Source organism: Aethina tumida, chromosome 5 (assembly GCF_024364675.1).
Source record: "Aethina tumida isolate Nest 87 chromosome 5, icAetTumi1.1, whole genome shotgun sequence".
NCBI classification, from domain to species: domain Eukaryota; kingdom Metazoa; phylum Arthropoda; class Insecta; order Coleoptera; family Nitidulidae; genus Aethina; species Aethina tumida.
Window position 1 is genome coordinate 11,897,226 of NC_065439.1, and position 27,290 is coordinate 11,924,515.

Sequence of the window (27,290 nt, forward strand, 5' to 3'; positions counted from 1 at the left end):
ACAAAGTATAAACTAAATAAAATTATAGATTTTTATGTTTATCGAAAATGTTGAAAATCACGTGTTAAATACTGTTTAAAATCTAAGACGGATTACTTTTTTAAAATAATGATATCACTATCAAATATTATAGACTTGTATTTTACTTACTTACGTATATTAGGGATTATAAATGAATGAAATATTTTTGTACAAAGAAATGATGCATATAAAATCCTTTGTTAATTATTTACCAGAATATTTTAACAGTCACGTGACTTTTATTTCAAGACAACATATAAACGAAGTAAAATTGTAGATAATTTTTATGTCCATTAACAATGTTGAAAATCTTGTTTCAAATACTAGTAATAAAATCTAATATTTATTACTTTTTGTTACAATATATATGTTAAACAAGTCATTATCAAATATTATGGATTTGTATTTTATTGACTTATTTGCATAATATGAATGAATGTAATATTTGAATTTCATCAAGGGATTTACTTTATTCATTTTTTTACCAGAATACTTTAACATCTCTGTAACATTTACTTCAAATTAAAATATAAACAAAGTAAAATTGTAGATTATTTTTATGTCCATTGACGATGTCGAAAATTTTGTGGTACATACTCTTTAAAATATAATATTATTTTTGTTTAATATATATGTAATGCCGTCTAATGTAATGAAATCAATATCGAATAAAACCATTGTTAACACACTATAAGCGGGTCGGGTAAAAATACCCGTCTCGAGAACTGTTGATTGTTAGCTGGTCGGGTAATTTTTACCATTTTGAATGTACTTACTTTAAAAGCGGGCTGAGATAATTTTACTCTATTGGTTTACATACGGAACTGAAATAATTATATTTTATTTTTTGTGATAATTCAACAACTTAGTTTGGATCATTTTGCTACCCGCCTATAGTGTGTTAATATACCAGAGTACTTTAACATTCACATATTAAAATGTAGATAATTTTTAAGCCATAGACCATATAAAGCCATATAAAAAATCTCGTGCTAGATATTGTTCAAAATCTGGTTTCATTTTTAATATACATTTAATCTTAAAATCAGAGTACCTTAACATTGACGTAACATTTATTTAAATTAAAAAAATGAACAAAGTAAAACTGCATCTTATATTTATGTCCATTAACAATGTTGAAAATCTCGTATTAAATATTGTTTGAAATCTAAAATTTATTCATTTTTTTATTATATATTTAATCATTTTTAAAACAATGAAATCAATATCGAATATTATGGAGTTGTATTTTATAGACTTGCGTATTATATGAATTATCAATAAATGAAGTTTTTGAATGTCGTCGAAGGATTTCTCTTGTTTCCTTGTTAAGAGATGATAGGCATAAAATCCTTTGTTAATTATTATATATACGAGAGTACTTTAACATTCACTTGACATTTATTTGAAGATAAAAAATGAATAAAGTAAAATTGCAATTATTTTTATGTCCGTCGACAATATTTAAAATCTTGTGTTAAATATTGTTTAAAATCTAATATTAATTTATTTTTTTATATATTTAATCTTTTTTAAAACAGTGAAAACAGTATTTAATATTATGGACTTGCGTATTATATGAATAAATTATTTGATTTGCATCGTGAATTTCTTTATTGATAATTATAAAATAACATATATTTAAAGACAAAATAAAAACAGTGTAATTATTTTCATGTCGCACTGTAAATCTTGAAGATGTCTACATCCAAATTAAGATCAAGATTGATTTTTTATATTATATGTTTATTTTTTGTTAAAACAACATATAACCAATGTCATGTAAAATGGACATATAATACTGTACTTATAAGTACATGACTTTCATATACATATAAATTATAATCGAATTTCATCGAATAATTTCTTATTAAATACTTATTTTTTTAATGTATATATAGTTTTTTTTTAAATAATGATATCAGTATCGAATATTATAGATTTCTATTTTATGGACTTACTTACGTATTATAGCGATTATAAATGAATGAAATAATAGAATTTTATCTAAAGATTCCTCTTTTTTTACAGAGAAATGATAAGAATAAAATCCTTTGTTAATTATAAACCAGAATATTTTAACAGTCACGTGACTTTTATTTCAAATGTAAACAAAGTAAAGTTGTAGATTATTTTTATGTCCATTAACAATGCTGAAAATCTTGTGTTAAATACTGTTCAAAATTTAATATTTATTACTTTTTTACAATATATATGTTAAAGCAAGTCATTATCAAATATTATGGATTTGAATTTCATCAAAGGATTTCCTTTATTTACTTTTTACCTGGTTTCATTTTAATATACATTTAATCTTGTTTTAAATTATTTAAATTAATATTGTATTTTACAGGCTTTCGTATATGAATTATAAATAAATGAAATATTCGAATGTCATTGAAGAATTTTTTCTTATCTTTCTTTTCTTTCTCCTATCTTTTTTCTTATATAAACGAGAGTACTTAAAATTCACTTGACATTTATTTGAAGACAAAAAATTAAAAAAATAATATAGCAATTACTTTTATGTCCATTGATAATAGTGAAAATATCGTATTAAATATTGTTTAAGATTGATTTACTTTTTTTATACATTTAATCTTTTTTATAATAATGAAAACAGTATTTAATATTATGGACTTGCGTATTATATGAATAAATTATTTGATTATGTAATTATTTTTGTAAATCTTGAAAATGTCTATATACACATTAAGATCAAATATTGATTTTTTTATTATATATTTATTTTTTGTTACAACAATATATAACCAATGACATGTACTGGTATAATGGACTTACATATAATAATGGAATTTCATGTACATCAATTATATCCGAATTTCATCGAATAATTTCCCTTCCATCGTTAAAAAGAGATGTGGGCACCGAATCCTCTGTTAATTTATTGTGCCATTTATTTAAAGAATAAATATAAAACGAATAACTCAAATGTGTGCATTTAATATTTAGCAAAATTATAAATTATATTAATGTGACATCAATTTATATTTTTGAGTCTTTTGCATATATGGTATGGTTTTGTACTTTTTTGGGCATTGCAATTTATTATCTTAAACTTTGAATCCCTGCACAGTCATCTGTAGTTCCATCGTAGTGAATCTGCTGCAATTAAATTTGTTTGTAGTCTGGGTTGTCTACAATAAACCTAACAATTCGAAGTTATTAGGTGCCAACCGTTTCTTTCGCTCGAATTTTGAATTCGAAGCCGCGACGGCGACATTGTATTATACGTAATGCATTTTCCTTCGGCTCCGTATTCATAAGTGCTGGGTCGTAAACAAAGCCGAAAAAAAACCTACACTTACAAAAAAAAGAATTGAATCGGCGAACGAAGAGAGGTCGTTCACCGTTTATTGCGTTTGCGTTATCGCGAACGTAAAGGATTCTGCGTTTTATGATCGACAACGATACGGTCAGTTTTCCGCTGTGCAAAAGCCGACTTGACACGCATTTTCGGTTTTAGCAACTTTCAAAACACTGCAACTAAAAATAAACCGCAGGCAGTGACCCAGAAATCGGGTGCATGCCCAAAAATTACTAAAAATAAATTGTGTAAACAACGCTCGCAAACGAGCCACAACAAAAACACCAACCTTTACACGGACGTAACGTCTGAAATGTGTTTCGTTTTTTTTTTCTGTTATTGTTTATCACTTTTAACTATTTAGTTACGTCTGCGTTTTGTTGTGTTTTTTTTTGGCGTCTGCAACAAGTTATCTCAGTCCTTTATGTAAACAAGCCTTAACCTAACCTAACAAACACTTAACGGTTAAATTTTAACCTAACAATTTTTCAAATCAACTTTAAAATAAAATGAATAAATACTACTTACGTTGTTTGACGGAAAATAGTCGAGAATAAATTAAAAGCGTATGATTATTTTCAAATCACATTAAAGTAACCGATACTGACGTGTTAGAAGCGTAACCTGAGCTTACAAAATTTGCTTACCTGACTCAGCTCTTGGAGGTTTTGAATCAAAACTTCTGGGGGGTTGTGAGTGTTGCGTGTATTGTTATAAAATAAGACGTTTGATAATATTTTTATTTATATATAATTAAAATGTAAAATAATATAAATTATTATATCATAACGATCTTATAATGTATTTGTTAAAAATAAATATTAATTATGTGATTATATTTTAATAACTTTTAACCCTGTTAACAATTTTTAAAACAGATTAAATTTACATTTATATTAAATATTGATTTCAAATATCAATTGAGTTATTTATTTGTTTTCCACAAAAAATAAAATTAAAAAATATATAAAAGTAAAAATACACATTATTTTTATGTCGAGTTGCTAATCTTAAAGATATCATTTTAAATATTATTTATAACTGAATACTGAATAGTAGATTACGCACTTTTTTTCAAATAATTTAATATTTGCAGTAAAATAACGAATTCGAAAAGAGATGGTCCTTCGTTAATTAAATAGTATTTTAAATGACATATATTTAAAGAAAAATTATAAAAACGTAACATCAGAATACACACCACACAACAACTTTAAAACAGTTTAAATTTACATATATCCCTAATATTGAATACTTTATATCAAAATTCTAAGGAGTTATTTATTTGTTTTCCAAATATATATATATATATATATATATATATATATATATATATATATATATATATATATATAAGATGGATGAAATAGTATTTTAAAGAAAAAATACCACACAACATTTTTTAAAATAATTTAAATTTACATATATACCAAATATTGAATACTTTATATTAAAATTCAATGATTATTTATTTTCCAAAAAAAAAAAATAATAATAATAAAATAAAATAAAAATAAAAAATATAAAAAAGGAAAATTACACATAATTTTTATGTCGCGTTACTAATCTTAAAGATATCATTTTGAATATTATTTATTTATAATTGAATATTGAATAATAGATAATGCACGTTTTTCCAAATCAATATTTGTAATAAAACTAACAAATTCGAAATGAGATTAGTTAATTAGTATTTTGAATGACATGTGTTTAAAGAAAAAATATAAAAAAGTAACATATCAGATTTAGCACCACATTGTTAGTCTTGGAGATCTATTAAAATCAATACCTTTTCTATATACAGTGTGGTCCATACAACTGTAAAATTTGGGTTTTTTGCCCAATTTTGAGAACATTTGTTGTGAATTGTAAAGCATAAAAATATGTACTTAAAGACAAAATGTCACATTGTAACTAAATCAAAACCTATAAGATAATTTTTAGTCACGAAAATAGTAGAAAGCATATTAGCAATTTTTTATAGAAAATCTACGCACTAGATTAAGTATAAAATATATAAGAAAACTAAAAAAAAAATACGCATATTCATAATTCTGTGGAAAAATTCAAATTATTCTTTTTTTGAATTAATTTTTTTAATTAAAGACACACCTAAAGTGATGGCCTAAAAAAGATGATATTTGGGATTTTTTTAAAGAAAACTACAATACTATAGTGAAATTTTCAAAGGGAAAAAATTAGTTTTAATCGAGTTATTTGATAAAACTAAAATAAAAAAGGTCCTCCACTGCTGTAGTGATTGTGGTCTTCACTGTAGCTGAATTAAAATAAAAATGTATTATTAAATTGGAAGGTATTGCCTATACATTTACCCACAATTGTAAAAAAAATTAAATTTAACAAAATGGCAATATTTTGAAAAAGAGTGAATTTTGAACGAAAATTTGATGATTTTTGGCCTGCCAAAATTTTATTTTTTTTATACAATCGAAGAACTGGGGGATCATTGTACACAGAAACATATTTAAAATAAGAAGAAAATAATATAATAATATATAAAATAATGGATGATTTGCCTTCGAGTTGTAAATGCAGTAAATTTGAAAAATGTAGTTTCGAGAAGAATGTGTTTAAGGAGAAAATAATTGCTTTCATTATTGTGAATAGAAAAATATCATATTTAGAGCTAACCTGATATTCCAGATCCGTATCCTTCCACTTCTTCGAGATGATCGACCCTCGTTGGCTTAACTCCGCTTGTTCCAATACCCAAATGGCGCATCACAGCCACTAAATATTTCAAAAACATTATTAATCATAGGCGTGGAACACCACATTCACTTATCACAGTAATTTTGAATCTTAAGCCTTAACTTGCTTTATTAATAGTCCCATTTTTTAGAAGCGTTGCACATCACTAAATTGCTAATTTCATAAAAAAACGACATAAACTGAATAATACAATATCCATGAGTTGGAAATATTTTCATAATGACAGATCAACTGACTAATTGTTGCTATTCTTTAGAAGATTGTAACTCGAAAACTATTTGAGATATTCATATGAAATTTGAGTATATTATTTATATTACAGTATAGATTATCTAATTAAGCAAATTTTTAATTATCAAATTATCAAAATTATCTTTATTTTCATCATTATTGGAATATTCGTTCAATAATACTATACTAATTATACTAATATTCTTGAAACTCAAATTCGTTGTAGAATTAATGAGTCATATTCCGAAATTATCATAAAATTACTGAGAATGATACCCATGAACTTACGAAAAACATATAATAAATGCATTGAACAGTGAATTTATACAAATAAATAAAATTAGGGTATTAAAAGTATTAGTACAAGTACACCGAATTCTCCTTCCCAAAAAAATTGTTTAAAAATAGTCGGGTAAAAAAAGAATTAGGCGTAAACAGTAAAAAAATCTTGTAAAAGTTCACAATTTATCTCTTAGACATTTTAATTCATTAAGTATGTGATAAAAAATATTTAAATGCTTCGACACGAGTCGAAAAATCTCGATCTATTTGCTCTGGGAGATTCAAAAAAATTCATAGAACTCATGTTAAATCAAATTCGTGTAAAAAGGGAGAATTAGGTGTATAGAGTATTATTAGTATAATATTCCAATAATTTTGAAAACTAAGATAATTTCTGCTATTTTCAGTGAGTGCCTAATCCAGAGATGTAATTAAATTTTTAATAAAATACTTACTAATATGTAAAAGTGACATACACACACATAAGTACATATTTGCATGTTTTACAATTGAAAAAGCGGGGGTGACCCGCATTCAAATGGGCCAATTAATTTTTAAAACAATGAAATCATTATCGGATCTGAAATTCAATAGATTCTTATATTTGGATTATAAATGAAATTATACATACGAATTTCATAGGGGGATTCCCCTAATTTACTAACAAAAATGTGGTGAGCATGGAATCCTTATTACTTAAATAATGGGGATGTTGAGATAATATTAAAAAACTTTTGAGTATTTGTTATATTAAACGGACTTAAAATACATATAAATTATATCACATTGATCTTATAATCTAAGTTTGTTAAAAAGTAAACATTTATTCCATTATTATGTTGTAATAGCTTTTCTGTTTCAAGTCTTCCACAGTCACTTCTGCAGCCTAAAAATAATATTCTCTAATGCAATTCGTAATAATTACTAATATCAATTAGTAATAATAATGATAATAATCATTGTTTAATATATTATTATATATATTATTTATTTTCTACTTACATTTCTAACCGTGTCAATCGAATCAAACATCAATGCTTCCAGCGTTTCGCGAATTTTCTCATTCCAAAACGTCTTTATCGTACTCTCCTGTACATTTTTACTCAAAAACAGCAAGAAATAACAAGTCCTTTCTCTCAACAGTGAATCGCTGTGCCTCAAAAAATCGACGAAACAAATCGGCTTAACGTCAGCATGATTTGATTCATTCAAAAGGATTTTTTCTATTATTTCCTGATTCTCCGGAAGTTTCCGTAATAAGTGTGTCAAAATCGCCATCACATCCAATACAATTCTTATATGTTTCTTAACTGCAAAATAATACATGTATTTTGTTTTTTATCATCTAATATATAATATATATATATAATTTACTAACCATCCAACAACATAAGTTTCAACAAAATGTAAACGTTCAAAACGACAACGGAGTCACAAAAATGCAACAAAAACTCCTCATCGGAATAAACCAAATGCGAAATCAACAAATAAATATATTCCAAAGCTTGATAGTCTTCGTTGGTCAATTCCGATAAGCTTTTATAACTTTCCAGAGCTTGAGGAAGCGGTGAATTCGATGGCGTAGGTGAATTTGTACACGGAGTGTCTTCTCTATGATTTCTCAGTAGTAATTTCGAGGCGTAAATCAAATTCGGTATTAACTTTATCTCCAAATAAACCTTGTAAAACAAAACAACATTATTTTTAAGCGTCTTATTCGGTATACTTACTTACTTATAATTAATTTCTATGCACATGCCGACAATTAAACAACGCTTTACCTTGTGAATTTGAGCGAAAACGTCCTCAGAAGTATCTCGTATGACGAACGGAATTGACAATAATTTGGCGATGTACGTCAGGACCTTTGGACTAGAATTCGTGTTCCTCAACGGCGATATTAAAATCCCTGCCAGATTCGCTTGCGTTAGTGACGTCATTTCGCCACTTAGAACCTCTTGGATGGATTTTTGGAGGAACACTATCCATTCTTCGGTTTCCATCGGATGATTGTCTTCTATGAAAATAGATCCTGAGAACAAAAACACTTAGGCGACACCGAAATATAAGATGAGGACAAAATACCACAAATTTTCGATGAATTCGTCGAGGTCTGCGACACATTGACGTTTTCGTTAGTTGGAGGGGAAGCTTCTTTTAATACAGTTGGAGGCGGTTCAACATTTTCGTTGTTGTTCTGCTTATCATCCACTTTAGTGTCCGGATTTTCGACGGTCTCTGTCACTTTTGACGTTTCGCACTTTCCTTTTTTACTGATTATGTCAATTTTCTGTTTTTCCTTAAGTTCGTGAGATTTAGGCGAAGGCGGCCGGGTAAACGGACTGTTCGCCATAGTTTTCGAAAAGTAAACGTGTCCTTTAACGAACGGGTGATTCAAGATTTGCTCCCAGCCCATCCGTTTGGCCGGATTCTTTTGCAACAGCCCCTGTAAAGTAGAAACGAATCTTCAGACATGTGTATTCCGAAAGAGATGCGCGAGGAGACGCCGAAACCAATATTCCAACCTCAATTTATAACGGTGTCTTCGGATAGTGAGGACGACCTGATTCAGGTTGAAATGGAGATGCTGAGGCGCAGCCCCCGTGAGCCACGGGCTCCGCGTCAGGGTACCCCTCGTGTGAACAATCCACCAGGAAATAATCCCACACCGCAAAATAACCAACAGAATAATGCACAGAATTAACGGTAAGTATTCAATTTTCAGATATAATAATAATTTAAAAAAAAAGATTTAAAGGAAATTTCATTTTTCTTTAACTATTTTTAGTTTCTTTTCCTTTAAGATTTTCAGGCTCATTTAATAAAAAATATTCAATTTTTAAAAAATTTGGAATTCCAGGGTTTGAAGATTTATTGTAATCATTACCTTGGAAATCCAAAAAATTAACAAAAACCTTATTACACTACAGAATAAAAAAATGAATGATGGAAAAATTTTGGGAATAATTTTACTTTTAATTATGATGTGTTCCAAACTCCTTCGAGCTTAAAAAGTCATATACTTTGTTAATTAATCCAATTCAAATAATTTAAAATATTTTTTGTTAAACGTTATTGTTTGTTTAATTGTTGTCATAACAACGAATAGAAAACAAAAATCGCAAAACCCTTGGAAAACAAAAGAACTCACTATATCCATATTGGTTACACAAACAAACAGTTCAGTTCAGTTTAGTTTAGTAGTCTAACAGCAGCAGTTGACTATTTCAAGACTACACGCAAACATGTGTAAGCCAACCAACTTTGAAGATTTACATAATGAACATGAACCAATCCAAGAAGTGGATGATGACGACTTGTTTCTAGAATCACTTGAACATATTGTGATGCTGGATGATACATTGGATAAGTTCTTCGCCGGAATCGCTTTTATCCGGGCCAGCATGACAAGATTGTTGAGGCAGGATAAGCTTGAGGCCGAAACGGCGAACAGACTCAAGAAAAACTTGGAGACTATGACTGAAGCAGTCAATGAGTTGAGAATTATTTTCGAGAACGAAGCTAGCAGCCTTTATTCAGGTATCACTTCAATCTTATTATTACCTTTAAAAAAGATGTGCAAACGTCTGAAATTCTGGTCGGCCACTGGACCTGCTCATGCTTTATCAATCTGATCAACTGCAGTATGTTGATGGTTCGGAAGGGCGGCGCCCCGACCAGTAGTTCGTAGATTATACAACCCAGAGACCACAAGTCTGCTTTGAAGTCGTAGGGTTGTTCTTCAATGAGTTCAGGTGCCATGTAAAGCGGTGTGCCTTTGATGGAGGTGAGGACGTGCGTGCCAAGGCTCATGTTACGTGCAAAACCGAAATCGCATAGCTTTACGCAGTTTTTGGCGTCGAGCAGTATGTTTTGTGGTTTTAAGTCTCTGAAATTTTTTTTATTAACTAGGTGTAAATTCAATATGACTGGGGAGCAAGTAATAAGATTTAAATAATTGCAAAAAATGTACCTGTGTAAAACTCGATTGGAATGCAAATAATACAATGCTGACAGTAAATCCCATGTAATTTCCTGTACTTTACTCTCTGGTAAATATCCTACTTTTGACAATACCTTGTTTAGTTCTTTGTGTGCGAACTCCGTTATTACTACAATCTAAAACGAAACTTGGTTAATTTAATTTATACATTCAATATTTTGAATAATATACTTCATTGTCTGTCTCAAAGGAGTCGAGCATGTGTATAACATTTGGGTGGTCCAATTTTCTCTGTATCTCGCATTCGCGTCTAAATCCCTTGAGTTCTTTTGGCGATCTGCCCCTCTAAAATACGTTCTGTTTAGCAACAAATTGATTTCCAGACACCATACTTACTTTACTTATGACTTTGAGAGCCACAAATATGTTATCTGATATTCTTTTGGCTTTGTACACTCTACCAAACGATCCTTCTCCCAAGGATCCGATTATGTCGTATTTATCCATTGTTATTCAATATACTGTAAATTTGTGTACAGTATTTGTATGTCAACAAACTTTTTTAGGTTATGTCAGACTTTTGTTGTCAAATTAGTAAATTACCTATACAAGTTTTTAACAAATATTGTAATAAATTTATAACAATAATAATTGACAATTTTAATCATTTTCAATATTTTAATGCATAATGTATTGTTTCAGATTAGATGTTCCCTTATAACAAGTTAATTTCAGTCGCTGTCGTCACTTATTTGGATTATTATACTGTATTAATATTGTATTCATGTGTTCCATTTAATTGAATAAATAAACTTTAATAAATTCAAATTTTATTGTTTTATTTTTGAATAAAAAAATTATAAATTTAAATTGGAAGAAGAAGAGTGTTTACATTTTTTAAGTTGGCGTCCATGCAAGTTTAAAATAACGTACTCATTTTTTGTTTTGATCTCTAATGTGCAAAATGTGCGACAAAATTGACCCTAAAATTGTTCTAATGCATTTAAACGAGCTGGGTTTCACTAACATAAACGCCCTGCAATTGAAGGAATTCATTAAAGGTAAGTTTCTTATGTTTTCCGTGCGAGTCTGAAAGCAACGTTTTTTTAGACTTAAAAAAACTATTAAAGTATGAAAAACGCCGGATGCTAGAAGAAAATAGTTCGGACGAGGAAAATGTGGAGCCCGGGCGCGTGGAAACTTATAAAAGTCACACTCATTCGTCGCGCGCTAGACAAAAAGAATCCCAAATAACTGTTCAGATTTCTAAGTCAAACATACCAAAACAAATTTGTCATCCCCACTGTAAGCACGTTACGGAAACCCAAGATGTCAATTGGGTAGATTCTAAACAGCCAGATAAAAAAGAGCCTGTGAAAACCAATTTGAATCAAGTACAAAGTGCAGAGGAGTCTATTAAAAGCGTTCCACCAAATAGTTTGGATAATGTTCCAGCTGACAAACCTGCGTCTACGAACTGTAAGTTTTCTCAAGGTGGTTTGTTGATGTTCTGATTTTAATATTATTTTAGTTATAAAAGCGGAAAAACACTCGTTGCGATCGAATAAATCGGATCCGGTGAGTTTGTATCATCAATACAAAGATATTTGGAGTAGGACTGTGATTCCCGGTACTACTTCTAGGTCTGATTTAAGATGGGCCATAAGGGAAAGAATGCTGAGTGGGCCAAAGGTACAAATATTTTATTGTTTGTTACTGTTTGTTATTGTTGGTATTTTTAGGTGGATATTCCTAAGAAAACGACGAAAAAAAAACCTGAATGGAGATAATACAACAAATGAAATAAATTGAGAGTTTTTATGAGTAATTATGTGTGACAAATTTTTATTGACAAGACTGTTGACAGAGTTAATATAATAAAGATTTAATTTTCATTATTATCTAGTTTTAATTATTGCTTATCACAGATGATAAGATCAAGAATGATCAAAGACGTTATTCTAGGATCTAGATGCCTTAATAAAATGGAAATATTTAAAAGATTTAATTATTGTCGTGATATAATATTTTTAATACTTTTTTAATTTTAATAAAGTGAAAATAAAAGTAAATACAAAGAAGAAATCGGCAATATTTAGAATAATGTTCGTGAATTGCATGATAGATGTCGCTTTATAAATGCCATGGATGATTCTCATAGAAAACCTGATGATTCTTCAGTGGACAACTTGATTTTAAGTTATTAAATAATTTAAAAATCGAATTAGTTAAAACTTGTTTTGAAAATTTTCTATTAATTTTTAATATAACAAAAATTAATCTGTATGCAAAAACTACAAAAGTTGAAATGTAGTTTCCAATATTTTAAAGAGTTTTGTTTAAATCAAACTTTTATTATTAGGTAAGGGATTGCTCAGTGAATTGGATAAGCTTTCTATTTAACAATTTAAACCTCTTGTCTTTGATATGATTTCATTTGTTTAAGGTCGAAAAATATTAAAAATTAATGTGGAGAAATTATAATTAATATCAAATTTATTAGACATAAAAATATAAAAAAATGAATTAATAATAATAAAAAAATTAAAAATGAAAATACTAATTTATTATGATCTATTAATATAAGTATTCATTTAACGAAAGTAATATTTATTAAATAAAACCTGTTAAAGGTATGTATAATGAAAATATAGACTTAGAAACTTAATCGATCGAAGAAATGTGACATCTGATTCTAACAATATTGATCTGATACATTGACAACAATACTAAATATCTATGATGAATTGTAAGTTTTATGTGTAAAAACGCATTAATAAATTTTATGAATAAAAAAACTTGTCTCCTTATATAAAATAATGAAAACAACAAAATAAAGCTCAAACTTCTCCCCCCAAATAAAAAAGGGGAAACGAGTCATCATTTATTCCAAATACGTGTCGCCAAAGTTTGCGACTGCACAAAAGAAAAATCACAATTTGAAATGATATCCCGAACATTAGTCATCGTCCCTCAAAAAGTTATTCGGTAAAATATCCGAAGACATTCGGTGCATTTACTCAGACCATCATACTTTGTCCGGAGTCATTTTTCTTTGGCGAAATGAAATAAGTTTTTAAGGAGTATGAACCGAGAACCCCGTGACAAATAATACTTCGACCGACATGTATCATCATGCTCCCCAGCACAAATATGAAAAACTTCTGATAGAACTTTTTAAAAATATTCAACGACAACTTCACCCCGGAATCTCATTACTCGTATGCAAGCAAGGAAATGTGCAAAGTTTTCAAATCTCATTACTAACGTAATATGAACGCATCCGTTCGGAATTTTAATGTGCTTTGATGTTCTGGATGCGAATTATCTAGTTTCATAATATGATTTCTGAGAAAAGTAAATCACACTAAACGGTTTTTGAGTGTTTATCAAGAATGAGTTCTGCAAATTCATTTTGTCTTCTCCTCGTTGCATTAAAAACTCGCTCGCCTATCGACAAGAGCTTTCATGGAAAAATTCAAGCGTGGAACTTTGAAATGTAATAGATATGTTGAACTTCATATTACCTCAAGGAGTACATTCTATTCATACCTTATCTTTGAATACATATATATTCGATGTATCTTGTATATTTCCAATGTTACTTTCGTGTGATTTATGTCAAGATAGTTAAAACTCAATAATCGTGGTGTAACAACAAAAAATTTAAAGTTGGCAGTTATACAAACTGCCGATAGAAGTGAAAACTTAGAACTTTTAGAATTAAAATTTGAAATTTCATAATGTTTGAATTAAATTTATTAACATCAATCTGGTTTTCACATCTATTGACACTCCGAGTAACAATTTTTTGCATATTTATATGGTTTTTTATTATTTAAATATATTACGAGCTGTACAAGATCGTGACAAAATATAAATACAATTCAATTCAAAAAACAATTAATATACAATCATATTATTTATGCATAGTATTTGTATTTACTGAAAATTCGATATACTTAATTTTTAACATTATTTTAATTGTTTGTATCATTGTCATCATTAATTTTAACCACCCTCTAGTTCCGGGATTTTATTCTTAAGGTCTAGTTTCGGGTACTTCTTGAAACGCCGGCAGACACATAGTTTGTTGGTCTAGTAACCGAGGTTACCAACCAAATCAACAACTCTTTTCTTTTGTCTGAATTTATTTACAAAAGAAGGGCGAGCATGTCGGTGACGCGAACCCATAAGATTTTTCCCTACCAAAAAGTGCCCAATGCGGCTAAAGAAGTTTTCACTTCAAAGAATTTAATTACCTTTAATTACCAACGCATTCACCAAAATTCCAAATCTATACTCGGTGATTTAGAAAATAAAATACATATATAATGGCCAAATTTATGATATAAATGTTTACAAAAATATTGATAAAATAATAATTAATTATTAAAGGCATTCTTTTAATTTCCATTAAACTAGTAACCATTCATTAATTTTGGTTATGAATATATCAAACTTTTGGTGAATGCGCAAGTTGAAATGTAAAGAAAAATGAAACTGACCGATTTAATACAGATTCAGCGAGTTTATTGTGCTTTATCGAAGAGTAACTGGTCACGTTTTCAAGCCACAAAAGACGATAAAAAAGGGGGAAACCGATGTATTCTGTCGGAGTAGCGGACGCAAACTTTGTAATAATAAGCAGAGAAAATAGAACGGCAAGTCTTGATATTGAGTTACCGGTATGAATATGCACTCAATATAAATTCCCTTTGTCAACCTTATAATGCACTCGAGATGAAAATACACCGTTATCGTTGTTTATAATGAAAAACGGTCTCATCACATGAAGTGTACGGGCAAATATTGTCTGGATAATAAACCTATTGTTCTTAACCCATATCCATCGTTCAGACATAATCCAATTACGCGTGCACGTCATTAGTATGTGCGGTATTTTAATATTTAATGCAAAGCGGTTAATTTGAAATGCGATTAAAATTTAGTCTCCCGTTAAAATTCGACGAACGCTGATTTATTGTTAATTAAATTAATTCAGTGGATCTGATTGAAATACATTTCATGTCAGTTTACAAAACGCATTATTCGCATTTGATGTGGCATTATTGGAAAATCACCGCGCAGAAAAACACTTCCCCAATTGACCCAAATCTATGTGAATGGCTGATATTCGATTCGAATCAATTCGTTGCGCGATACAAGCAATCGTGGTTTTTCAATTTCCCGCAAGGATACAACCAGTTTTTGTGTCATTTACATACACACATATCCAGTCAGTAATTTGGCGCATTCAACGTGAATTTGATTTATGCGGAATCGACGCGACTTTGGGGTTGTTCTGCCGTGAAACGGGAATTGATAAATGATGATTTGCGTGGCGCGGCCGCGATTTCGTCGGATGGCACTTTCAGTCTTCCGCTATTACCGAGATTAGGTCTTATTATGGATTATGGTGATTTCTATGGGGGCTAGCTTAACCAAATTTATTGCTGCCATTTTCTACTCAAGTTAAAACGAAAAAATATCATTTTTAATTTTTTTGTAATTTGAGCAATGTGTTTTCTAAAAAGTTTTATCTATGTATATTTAATAGAGTATAAATGAATTTCGACTAATTGTTGAAATACTAAACATTAAAAAACGTTAAGAAGTCGTTAGTTTATAATGAAATAAAAAATTAATTAACTGAGTAAAAAATTTATTAATTTCTAAGTTTTTAAATTTTATATTCACTTTTAATTTAACTTTATACTCTATAATTTATAAGATTAAACTTCAACTATTTTGAAAAAATATTATTTTTATACAATTTAATGAAAATTATTAAAATTTAAATTAAACTACAATGAAAATAGTATTTTACACTACAAGGGAAGAAAGTTTGAGATTCCTGCCCTGCGTGCCAGATGGCGCGCAGGGCAGCGCTCTCAAACTTTCTTCCCGTGTAGTGTATACTATTTTTCTTACTACCTCGGTCGAAAGTACGTATTTTGCTCCCCGGTTCCACGACAGAAAAGTACTATTTTCTGTCGTGGAACCGGGGAGCAAAATACGTATTTTCGACCGAGGTAGTAAGAAAAATATCATTTTTAAATTTCTTGTAATTTTATATTTAACTGAAAATTTTAAAAAAGTAACTCAATTTGAGCAATGTTTTTTCTACAAAGTTTTATCTACGTATATTTAAAATTAATTGAATAAAAAAATTAATTAATTGCTAAGTTTTTAAATTTTAAATTCACTTTTAGTTTAAGTTTATACTTCTCTCTTAATTATTTTTATATTTAATTTAGGTTACTTTTAAAGTTTACAGTTCAACTATTATGAAAAAATATTATTTTTAATTTTTATACAATGTTATATTTAATGAAAATTATTAAAAATAAATTAAGTTGAAAAAATATTTTCTAAAAATTTTTATCTATTGTTAATTAAATGATTATATATAGAGTGAGTCACAAGTAGTAGATAATTAATTTTAGTGGTTATTTAGAATCATTTGAACCCCATATTGCCTTTTCTAAAATTATTAGTTTTGGAGGTATTTGATTACATGGAACTTTCGTTAATAACCACAGCCAGGATTGTTTTTTAAAATACACATTGACAAAAGCCTTACAGAACTTTAGTATTTCGATGATATGTCAAGTTCATATTGATTTTTTATTTAATTTTACTGTACACTGTGCGTGCAAATTGTTTAAAAAATTTCTTCGATTTATTACATTTTGATTGAAGTACAAGCCAAAACTAAAATTTGTATGTTTCTTACAAATGTAACATTTCCTTAAAAATCTCTTTTTTTATACATCAATTGAAAGATAATATTTCGAAGAAGTTTTCTAAACAATTTGCACGCAAAGTATGAAATAAAATTAAAACAAAAATCATGATGAACTTAAATCTGTGAAATTTTTAAATAAAATTTTATTTTAAAGTGTACTTAAGTTCTGTAAGGCTCTTTTGGATAAATAATTACTGCATGGCATATGTCAATAATTGATAATAATATTTTTAATTATTTTCGAAATATTTTGAAAACCATAACCCTGTACATGATTATTAACCAAAACCACAAAAATCAAATATCTCCAAAACTAATAATTTTTGGATAAGGCAATATGTGGTTCAAAAGATTATAAATAACCTGCGGAGTCCTCTAAAATTAATGCATCTTCTTCTGACTCACCCTGTATATAGTTTATAATGAAGGAAAAAAGGTCTACAAGTCACTACTAATGATTAATTACCACATTTTTAAATTTTAAATTAACTTTTAATTTATCTTTTAACTTTATCTTTCAATTAATTTTATTTTCAATTTATTTAACTTTGCAAGTTTATGTTCGTACTATTATATTAAAAAAATATATATATGAAAAAATGTCTATAAGTCACCACTTATGATTAACTATTACATTTTTAAATTTCATATTAACTTTTAATTTATTCTTTAACATAATTTTCAATTAATTTTATTATCAAAGTAATATTTATTTGAAAGTTATTAAAAAAATAACACAGTTATATATTATTTTACATTAAAATTTAAAATAATGTTTTTAAATGTAGTTTGAACTTTAAAATTTATATATTGAAAGTAACATTAATCCAATTAATCATCAGTGGCAACTTGTAGACTTTCTTGTTATTAGACGTTTAATTAATTAATTAATTAATTATTGGACATTTAATTAACAAATTACTAAATTTTTGTAATGTTTGGATTATGTCATTAATTAGTTAAGATATGTTTATAATCTTTTAATTAACAATAGATAAAAGTTTTTAGAAAATACATTTCTCAAATTTAATATCGTATATTATCAATGTAATAATTCATTTTTTTGACAATATGTTCTATATTACTGATTGTATGTTCCTCTTGCAGGTATCGGAAAAATTAAAATAAAAAAAATTATTACTGTTATTATTATTACAACATATGAATTTAGGTTGAATTGATCCCATTAGTAGAATTAGACACTATTAGGAAATTTAAATGATTTGTTACCGCGCATTCGCCAATAATTAAACGAAATTGAAAATGTATCTATACACCCGTATCTATTATAGCCAATTTAAGCACAGCCGAGAAATTCGTTTTACCTGATATTTGGACGAAAACGCGCTTGAAATATGTAATGGCAAAACACGTCGTGTGATAAATGCCGTTTTAAAAATTCTATTACCTATTTGCACCAAGTTTTCAGACGAAAATGCAAAACCGGAGGAAATAAACCAAAATGATTTAGTGAACCTTATATTATATAACGACGTTAAATTTATTCATGTTTCTGCTTGAAACAAGCAGTTTCAGTAAATATTGTATTTTGTAAATAATTTTTAAATGTATTATTCATATGCATAATATTGTCCCACCTTCTAGTTCTTTATGTATGAAAAGAATATAATAAATCATCTATTTTCAGCTCTTTAGAAATCAATTGAACTCTGATGTTCACGTTTTCCAGTTGTGCCTTAATAACATTATTTAAGAGCCTTAATCACCGTAAATAGAATTTAAGTTGCCATTAAGTGCATTTACGGTTTATCTCCGCAATTGGTTTTATCTTATTCTTTTCTTTTGAATTGCAAAAGCGGTTATTCAAGACATTGAGAGAGATCGTGGTGAAACTCCCTTTTTAAATTATCTCGGCTATCTGTAAGTGTTTCCAGCTGAAAATTCAAGCACAGAAGGGAAAAATAAAAGATATATTAGACTTTATATTACCTGATGGAGCTTAATGTATTCATACCTCATCCTCGGCTACAACGTCCATGTTGCAGCAACACACGAAATCCCACCGACCTAAAACGCATTCGCTTATGACCCACACAGTTCCAATATTATTTTATTTCGTACTGAATTTTCCAAATGCATTATTCATAAGGATGATATTGTCTTTACATTTTCTATCAGTTTCCTTTCATTTATATCTTCTCGTATGACAGTAAAAGAAACTGCACAATCGCATTCACAACAGCACAGAAATTGAACACAATTCATCGCAGAAAAACACCATTATTTCCCTAAACAAACATCCACATTTTATCACACGTTTGATTCAGGGGTTAAACCATTCAAAATAAATCGCTCGATTTCGTTTACATTTGCCTCCTTTATTCGGTCCGCTTTATCCAATAATAAACTCGACGTTTTCTCTTTTTTTTATTTTCGAGACGCAAAAATTGAGTCGATGAATTTTGTTTGAGCAGGAAATGCAAGCCCGTAATACGAACCGAACAAAATTTTTGAAATAACACCGTTATTGTGTTAGAAGTTTGGATGATATTAAATTATTTATAATGAAATCAGAAAACGGCGAATTATTTTTTGGGGTGAATATTAAAACGACCTGCACTTGATGAAAATATTAATATTTATTTTCTGTCTCAAGTTGGTTTAATATTATGATCGAACTAAGATATCCCGTTTCTTAAAAGTAAATTAGAAAAAAAAATTAAAATTAAAAGACATATTGATAATTAGAACTTAAAAGTTAAGAACTACTTAAATTTAAATAAACTTAAATTTTGAAAGCAACTTAAATTAAAATTAATCTTAAGTTAAAAGATACAACAATAGTTAATTTAAAAATCAAAAATGTAGTTAATAAACATCTGTGGTGATTTATGAGCATGAACATTTAATTATTTACTCAATTAATCGATTTTTTCCTTCATTATAAACTAAAGAATTACTAGCATATTTTGAAGATTGGTATGAGTCATTAATAAGTCAAAATTTCATTTTTTTTAAATTAACAATAGACTAAAGTTTTTAGAAAATACATTTCTCAAATAATTTTCAGTTATATATTATTTTACATTAAAATTTGAAATAATGTTTTTAAATGTAGATATTGAAAGTAACATAAATCCAACGTTAAGTTAAAAGATAAATTAAGGATTAATTTCAAAAATAATAATAAGTAATTAATCATCAGTGGCAACTTGTAGACTTTTTTGTTATTAATTAATTATTCGACATTTAATTAACAAATTTCTAAATTTTTTGTAATGTTTGGTATATGTCATTAATTAGTTAAGATATGTTTATAATCTTTTAATTAACGATATATGAAAGTTTTTAGAAAATACATTTCTCAAATTTAATATAGTATACGTATACGATATTAAATTACAATTATTTAAATTGAAGCACATTGATTAACCGTATAGTTTTAGGTTTCCTATTAAGTCAGTAATTAAAACCAGTTGTTTTAAAAGATTTCAAGAGCGTTATTCCGAATGTCGTCTGGCATGTGATAAAAGAAGGCTTGTCAGGAATAAAAGTAACCGTTTTAGAGTCAACCTGTTCTTTGATTTCATACAATTATTACATTTTACTGACCTCGGCTGATATAAACCAAAAGTTAAAAAATGTATATTTGTTATATACAGGGTATGCCTAAATTAAGTGCACAAAAATTAATAACATATTCTTGACCTCAAAATAGGCTAATTTGGTCTAATTTACCTATTTGCCAATATGTTTTCTGAAAAAGATACAGGGCTTCAAAGGTTGGTTACTGAATGTAGTTATCATGATATGTCTCGGAAACTAACAATGGAAGATTAACTATATTTTGTACAAATACAAATATAAAATTTTTAAATTTGACAAATAGGTTTGAAATTATTTTAAAACTTTTGCTGCATTAGGTACTTATCATTAGTAACTTTTTAAAATATTAAAAAATATAAAATTTAATTAAAATTATACTCAATGTAAGGTATTAAAATAATACTAACTACAAAATGTTACATTAATTTTTCTAAATTTAACTGGATATAAATATAGTAATAAGTAAATTTGTATAATTTTTATGTGGAATTTGGTTATTAATGTGATCCTATATATTTTGTTTAGGGTTGGTATCTAAAGATTGCGTCAGCCAATTTTCTGATATAGAAATTACAATAACTACTATTACTTACCTTTTAGGTAGGAATTTATGATTAACATTTAATTTGTGTATCAAAATAAACTTTATAATCAACTATTTTTACCAACATTCTTTAAGCTAATTCATTTTAAGAGAAAAAAATTTTTGGAAATGAAGGAAACATTATTCAAAGTTTTGATCTCCTTTTGGGAATGAAGGAGTTTATTATGAAAAAACATAAATAATAGTCGTATGAAGAAATATTTATTATGGATAAGGTACAACTTTCCATTTTGGAGCTTTGTATGTGGATTTGTGTTTTCATGAAGAAGCAGAACATCTAGTCTATCGACAAGACAAAAAATATAGTAGTTGTCATTAGTAACTTTTTAAAATGTTAAATTTTATGACCATAACTATTATACTTAATGTAAGGTAATAAAATAATACTAATTTACTAATGTTATTTTTGTCCTTTTTCCAAAAAATATAAGATTTTCTTATTCTACAAAATGTTACACTAATTTTTCTGAATTCAACTGTATATAAATATAGTAATTAATTTTTAAATTTTTATTGATTAAATGAATAACGTTTAGTTTAATATTAATGCTTTGTATAATATTCTTTTTGCTTTATAATTTCTGCACATCTCACACAAATTCGTTTAAATTTGTATAATTTTTATGTGGAATTTGGTTAATATGATCCCACATATTTTCTGTAGGGTTGTTTTTTTTAATCAATCCGTCACAATTTTGAATTTTAATTGGGATTGTTATTATATTGAAATCCTTAATGGCATTATTTCTTCAATAAGAGGATTATTATTTAATATGCTTCTGTACATAAATAATATGACTGTACATAATAATATGCCTCTGTACATAAATCAGTCCATGTATATACTAAGGGAGGGGTGGCTACGTCAGAAGTACAGAAGCATCATCATAGAAGCAAGCACCCTGTTTCATAATGGGTGTAACAAATGTTTTGAGTAGTATTGTCCCTGTAGTATATCTAACATAAACAAACTGTCATTTTTATATAAATTAAATAAAAGACTCATTACTGTAAACTATCTGTAGGATGATTCACTTGACGTGATATTGGGACATTTTTAATATAAAGTAGGCTTTTCTTTGCAGGTCTCTAAATAAACAAACACCCATCCATTAACCTTCTTCTCACAGTCCTTCAACTAAATTTCAGCCAGTTCCATTTCCTTCAGATTGATTCTAATTTTAGTTCACGATAAGAATGGATTGTTTTTTAACATTCGAATTATTTCTGTTTCTCTAATTTTTGTATTAAAATAAAAATCGATTGATTTAATTAGCCGTAAATTCTTATCAATCTTTCTTGTTTCTCTCGGTATTGGTGAATTATTATAATTTTTTATACAACATGATTGATTTGATTAATTATTAATTGATTGATTATTAAATAAATATAATAAGCGAAAGGCCTCTGTTAAACAGTCGACTGAATGGACACGAATACTTCGTATAGTATAAAGGAAAACGTTGATATAATTTTGTCCAACGAAAATTAAAAAATGTAAGTTAATATATTTTTTTAAATAAGAATTGTTGGTTTAAGGTTATAAAATATCAGAATCTTAAAATTATTGCCTATTATATAAAATATAATATAAACACATAAAATAAAAGATAATTTATAAAACACACATATTTATATTGTATCTAGTAAATTAATCCTTAATTATACAATAATGATAAACAAATTCAAAACCAAAAAAAAAAAATAGTTTCATAATAAATCAACGTATCCCATTTACTTAAGTAAATGTACATATTTAGGTACTTCCCAAGTACTCAAACATACGAATGTGTGACATCGATTAGGTCAGAAAATTTCGATTATTTCTCATGAGAAGACAACTTATAAAACCATAAATTGTAACATATAAGTTAAAAATCGCCAAAATAAACTCAATAAACGAATAAATACAATGGTATAAATGAAACAGATTTATACTGAGTTATACAAACACTTAATACAAAGGAAGTCAGAAGTATATATTCATAATTGAAAAAATCAATTTATTAAATAATTAAATACTTTAAAATATAATTTTGCAATACAAAGTACGGCGTTTCCACCAAAACTCCTTGACGTTCACAGATTTTTAAATTTTCCACAATGTTAGGAAATTATTTAAATGCATTGGTCCGGAGAATTGACAACATTCTCGGGACTGCTAATAACAATTAAAGACCTCGATTTTATACAACAAGCTTGAAAAGTATATTTCAACATTGGGAGTCAGTAAATAAATTAGCCGAAGTATGCACCCCTGAGGCACCTTTTAGATATTAGAGACATACATGAACAACAACCATCAATCAACTGTAAATCGCTGCAGTTTGTTTAGCACAAACCAGTAATGAGCTTTAGATGTTGTCATCCAGAAAATACATAGCAAATATCTTGGAAAATATTTTCATACATATTATTTAAAAAAAATTTTAAATATTGATCTTATTAGGGCACAGGTTGTTAGAGGTTCACAGAATTCATAGTCACTGTACTTTTATTTTTTATTTTGCTTACTGGAATTCCATAAATACCATTGCTCAATTTATTTTTTAAAGGTGCAATCATATTAAAAACATCTATGACGTTTGTCGATTAAAAATATATTAAATTCTTTTGTTATAATGGAATGTCAAGAATTTGACCGATTTTCTGTACGGTCTACCACGTTCAACACTTCAGCTTCCACTAAATTATAATTTAATTCTTTTCTACAATCAAGTCATTTATTTCTAATGTGTTTAGATCATTTTTATTTTTAGTTGTTATTAACTAATAAATATAATATAATAATAATTAATACTTAAACATCGATATAAAGTCACAACTCATAAAACACGTTTCAGCTTGGACACGTCTATTCAATTTATTCGTCATAAAACAGGTTGTAAACTCAAGATGAAAATGGCTAAATATTGATAAACCAAAGCTATATTAAACAGACATTATTTATTAGCTTCTGTTATTTAATATCTAAAATGCAACGTGGAATAAAACACTCCAACTCCCCCAGTTTAGTATCCATTTCGCCATCTTTCAACTATGTTCAATTAAATCGATCCGATTAGAATCTTCTTTTGGGAAATTATCGTCGAAAAGATTTACGATGTTTAATATTTACGATGTAGAGCTTTTTCGTACGCCGTAAATGTACATTTCGGGGTTCCAACCCCGCCGTAAATATCGGCAGTTTTATGCGACATGTTTTATGTTGTGATGTTTACGGTGGTTTTATGAATAGCATTTTTTTCTTACGAGTAATAGGTGTTCGGACACGCGTTTTGGTCGATGAATTGTGTCTCCTTGCTTATGGTGGATTTCACTTACACACTTCCAAAAACTACCGCACCACACCAATAATAATTGATTATTATTAATATTTTCTGAAAACGGGAAAAATAAACGTATACCCTCTTTATATATTTATTTAAAATTAGGTTTTTATTTATAACTGTTATAAAAAATCTTAAAAAATATCTCCTCTAAGTTATATGGACGGTTAAGATGGTTCTTTAAACGTCTCCCAAGATTGGATTAAGGTCTAGACTGCCAGCTCGCCAGGCCATAGCAGAAGATAATTTCGGACAACATGGGCTGTATGTGGTCATGTCTTATTCATCATTAGTAAAAAATTTGGACCTCTAAAAGGGGATATGGCACTATATATTTCTTCTAGAATGCTCAACATTAAGGTTTCCGTTTCCTATTACCATCAAGTCGGTACGTACTGTTAAAGAAATGCGTCCTCATACCATAATTGAACCCCCACCCAGTAAGGTGATATTTATGAAGTTACATTGAGCATATGGGATGGGGATGATAAATGAGTTTTAATGAAACGTTACGCTGCAGCTATAATTTAATTTGTTGTATTAATTTACCAGAATTTGTATATTTCAAATATCAAAAAAACTAAACATTTTGTAAAAACGTTTACATACATTATAAAAGTCATACATGAGGGTGTTTCAAAGTTAATACAAACACTGTATTATTTACTTAAATAGAAAACTTTAATTACAAAATTATAGGTGCGTTAAGTATACATAAACGGGCTTAATGGAAAACTGTGGAAAATTAAGACTTAATGTCTTAAAATAAAATCGATTTCTGTATCTGAAGGAAGATTAAATTAGAAAACAACAATATTTCTACTGTGTGAGCACACGACCGGATTAAGTTTGTCTTATCAAACCGACGAAAGTTCAAACGTAAAGTGCAGCGGAGAAGAAGAAAAAAAAAATTAATTAACTCGATTTCGCAAAGAAATAAAACCGAGTAATGCGGCGCAACTTCCTGAAATTGCTCCGTCCGTGTATCTAATTATCCGGTTTTTTAATCAACAAACCGGGGTAGCTTCATTACGGGAACCGGGAATAATCACAGCATAATTTTATCGAATTAATGACCTCGTTTAGTTGGAAATGTGCCTGCATCAAACGTTCCGCTTATTGAAATTAATGTTTGTCGTTTTCGAATTGCGGTTTAGTAATTAATAAACGTTCGGCGAAATGATTGATTCCGGCGAAAATCAATCGCCACCAACGCTGAAAACAAATTTATTCTAGTTGCGGATTTTTTATGCGCTCGCACAATAAAAAAAGGAGAAGTTGAAGTAGATAAACCGGGGATGGAACGAGACAACGTAAACGAAATTGAAAATTACTGCCTACGTTGGAAACAAAATTCAATTTCTCCTTTTTATTAAATTAAGCCATAAGCTCAAAGACAAACGTTAATCAAAATTAAATCGTGTACACCATAAAACATTACTCGGCCTTTGACGCAAATTAAATGGAAATACTATCTCATCATAATGAATTTTATGACCTTTCGTTTTTATGAGGTACTTAAAAAATGGATTAACGACGAAAGTTTAAAAATGAAGAAAATTACTAACATGTTAATTATGTTTTGAATAAATTATAAATGCAATGGGATAGAGTTTAAAATTAACAAAATGTTTCGGGATATTTTTTATATTAAACTCCCAAAGTGATTCTGTCTGAGAGAAGATTCAAATGACATGTAACTAATTTTTTAAAAGTTAAACTTCTTCTAATAAGAGGTAAATAAATATATTTTTATTCTAATTCTGTAATAATATTTACTAACTCTAAAACATAAATATAATATACAAAAAATAAGTGCAACAAAATATAAATAATTAACGTACCAAATAGGATAATTTTTATGTATTTAATTTATTTAAAGGTGTATGTAAAATATAATTCCAAAGAATATGAAAACTGACTACTCTAAATGTAATAAGAGGTTAAAAAATAAATTTTATTTAATCTTATATTTATTTTTTAAACATAATAAAATACGTTAATATTTACTGATAACATAAATATAATACAGTTAAATAATTGTAATATAAAAATAAATAAATATAAATAATTAGCAAGCACTAAGTGTAATAAAAGGTCCAAAAATAAGTTTATAATTAAAAATTTTATTTAATTGCGTATGTAAGAAATATTACTAAAAAGAAAATCGTATACATAACCTTTAACGAGAATAAAATAAAATAATATTTTATAATTCTAATGTGCTAAATTTAAAACAGTTTTATAAATGTAATATAAATTTTAAACAGTTGGAAAGCAAAACAGGATAATTTTTATACAATTTAAATGTGTATGTAAAATATAATTGCCAAGAAAATGGTTAAAGCATGTTTCTAGGAAATCTGCCTTAATTTTAATTTTAATAAGAGGTGCAAAAATAACTTTTATTTAATCTTATATTTACCTGTTGACAAGCATAAAGTAATAAGTATAATAAGAGATACAAAACAAGTTTTATTTAATGTTACATTTAACGTTTG

At 27.8% G+C, this 27,290-nt stretch overlaps 3 protein-coding genes across 4 annotated transcripts in view; 1 reads left to right on the plus strand and 2 right to left on the minus strand.

Annotated features, from left to right (window-relative positions):
• Positions 1-6,026, minus strand: part of LOC109593892 (cytochrome P450 306a1) — a 65,796-nt gene extending 59,770 nt beyond the window's left edge. The window contains exon 1 of one of the 2 annotated variants that reach the window (XM_049968340.1): positions 6,002-6,026. The gene's annotated coding sequence lies outside the window, so the exon portion shown is untranslated. Of the gene's footprint in view, positions 1-3,877; positions 4,036-6,001 lie in introns of those variants that run through there. The other variant, XM_020009021.2, reaches the window with a different exon arrangement.
• A 1,321-nt stretch (positions 6,027-7,347) lies between these two features.
• On the minus strand, positions 7,348-11,205 carry LOC109593888 (serine/threonine-protein kinase fused). The gene is made up of 9 exons (XM_020009016.2): positions 10,935-11,205; positions 10,770-10,883; positions 10,569-10,714; positions 10,160-10,484; positions 8,681-9,041; positions 8,377-8,627; positions 7,974-8,274; positions 7,598-7,905; positions 7,348-7,481 (listed from the first exon to the last, which is right to left on the minus strand). Exons 1-9 carry the CDS (start codon positions 11,043-11,045, stop codon positions 7,419-7,421), a joined length of 1,980 nt encoding a protein of 659 aa, XP_019864575.1. The 5' UTR covers positions 11,046-11,205; the 3' UTR covers positions 7,348-7,418.
• A 240-nt stretch (positions 11,206-11,445) lies between these two features.
• On the plus strand, positions 11,446-12,436 carry LOC109593914 (hydrolethalus syndrome protein 1 homolog). The gene is made up of 4 exons (XM_020009044.2): positions 11,446-11,599; positions 11,649-12,017; positions 12,070-12,230; positions 12,281-12,436. The coding sequence occupies exons 1-4, from the start codon at positions 11,494-11,496 to the stop codon at positions 12,326-12,328; spliced, it is 684 nt and encodes a 227-aa protein (XP_019864603.1). The 5' UTR covers positions 11,446-11,493; the 3' UTR covers positions 12,329-12,436.
• Positions 12,437-27,290: the final 14,854 nt, after the last annotated feature.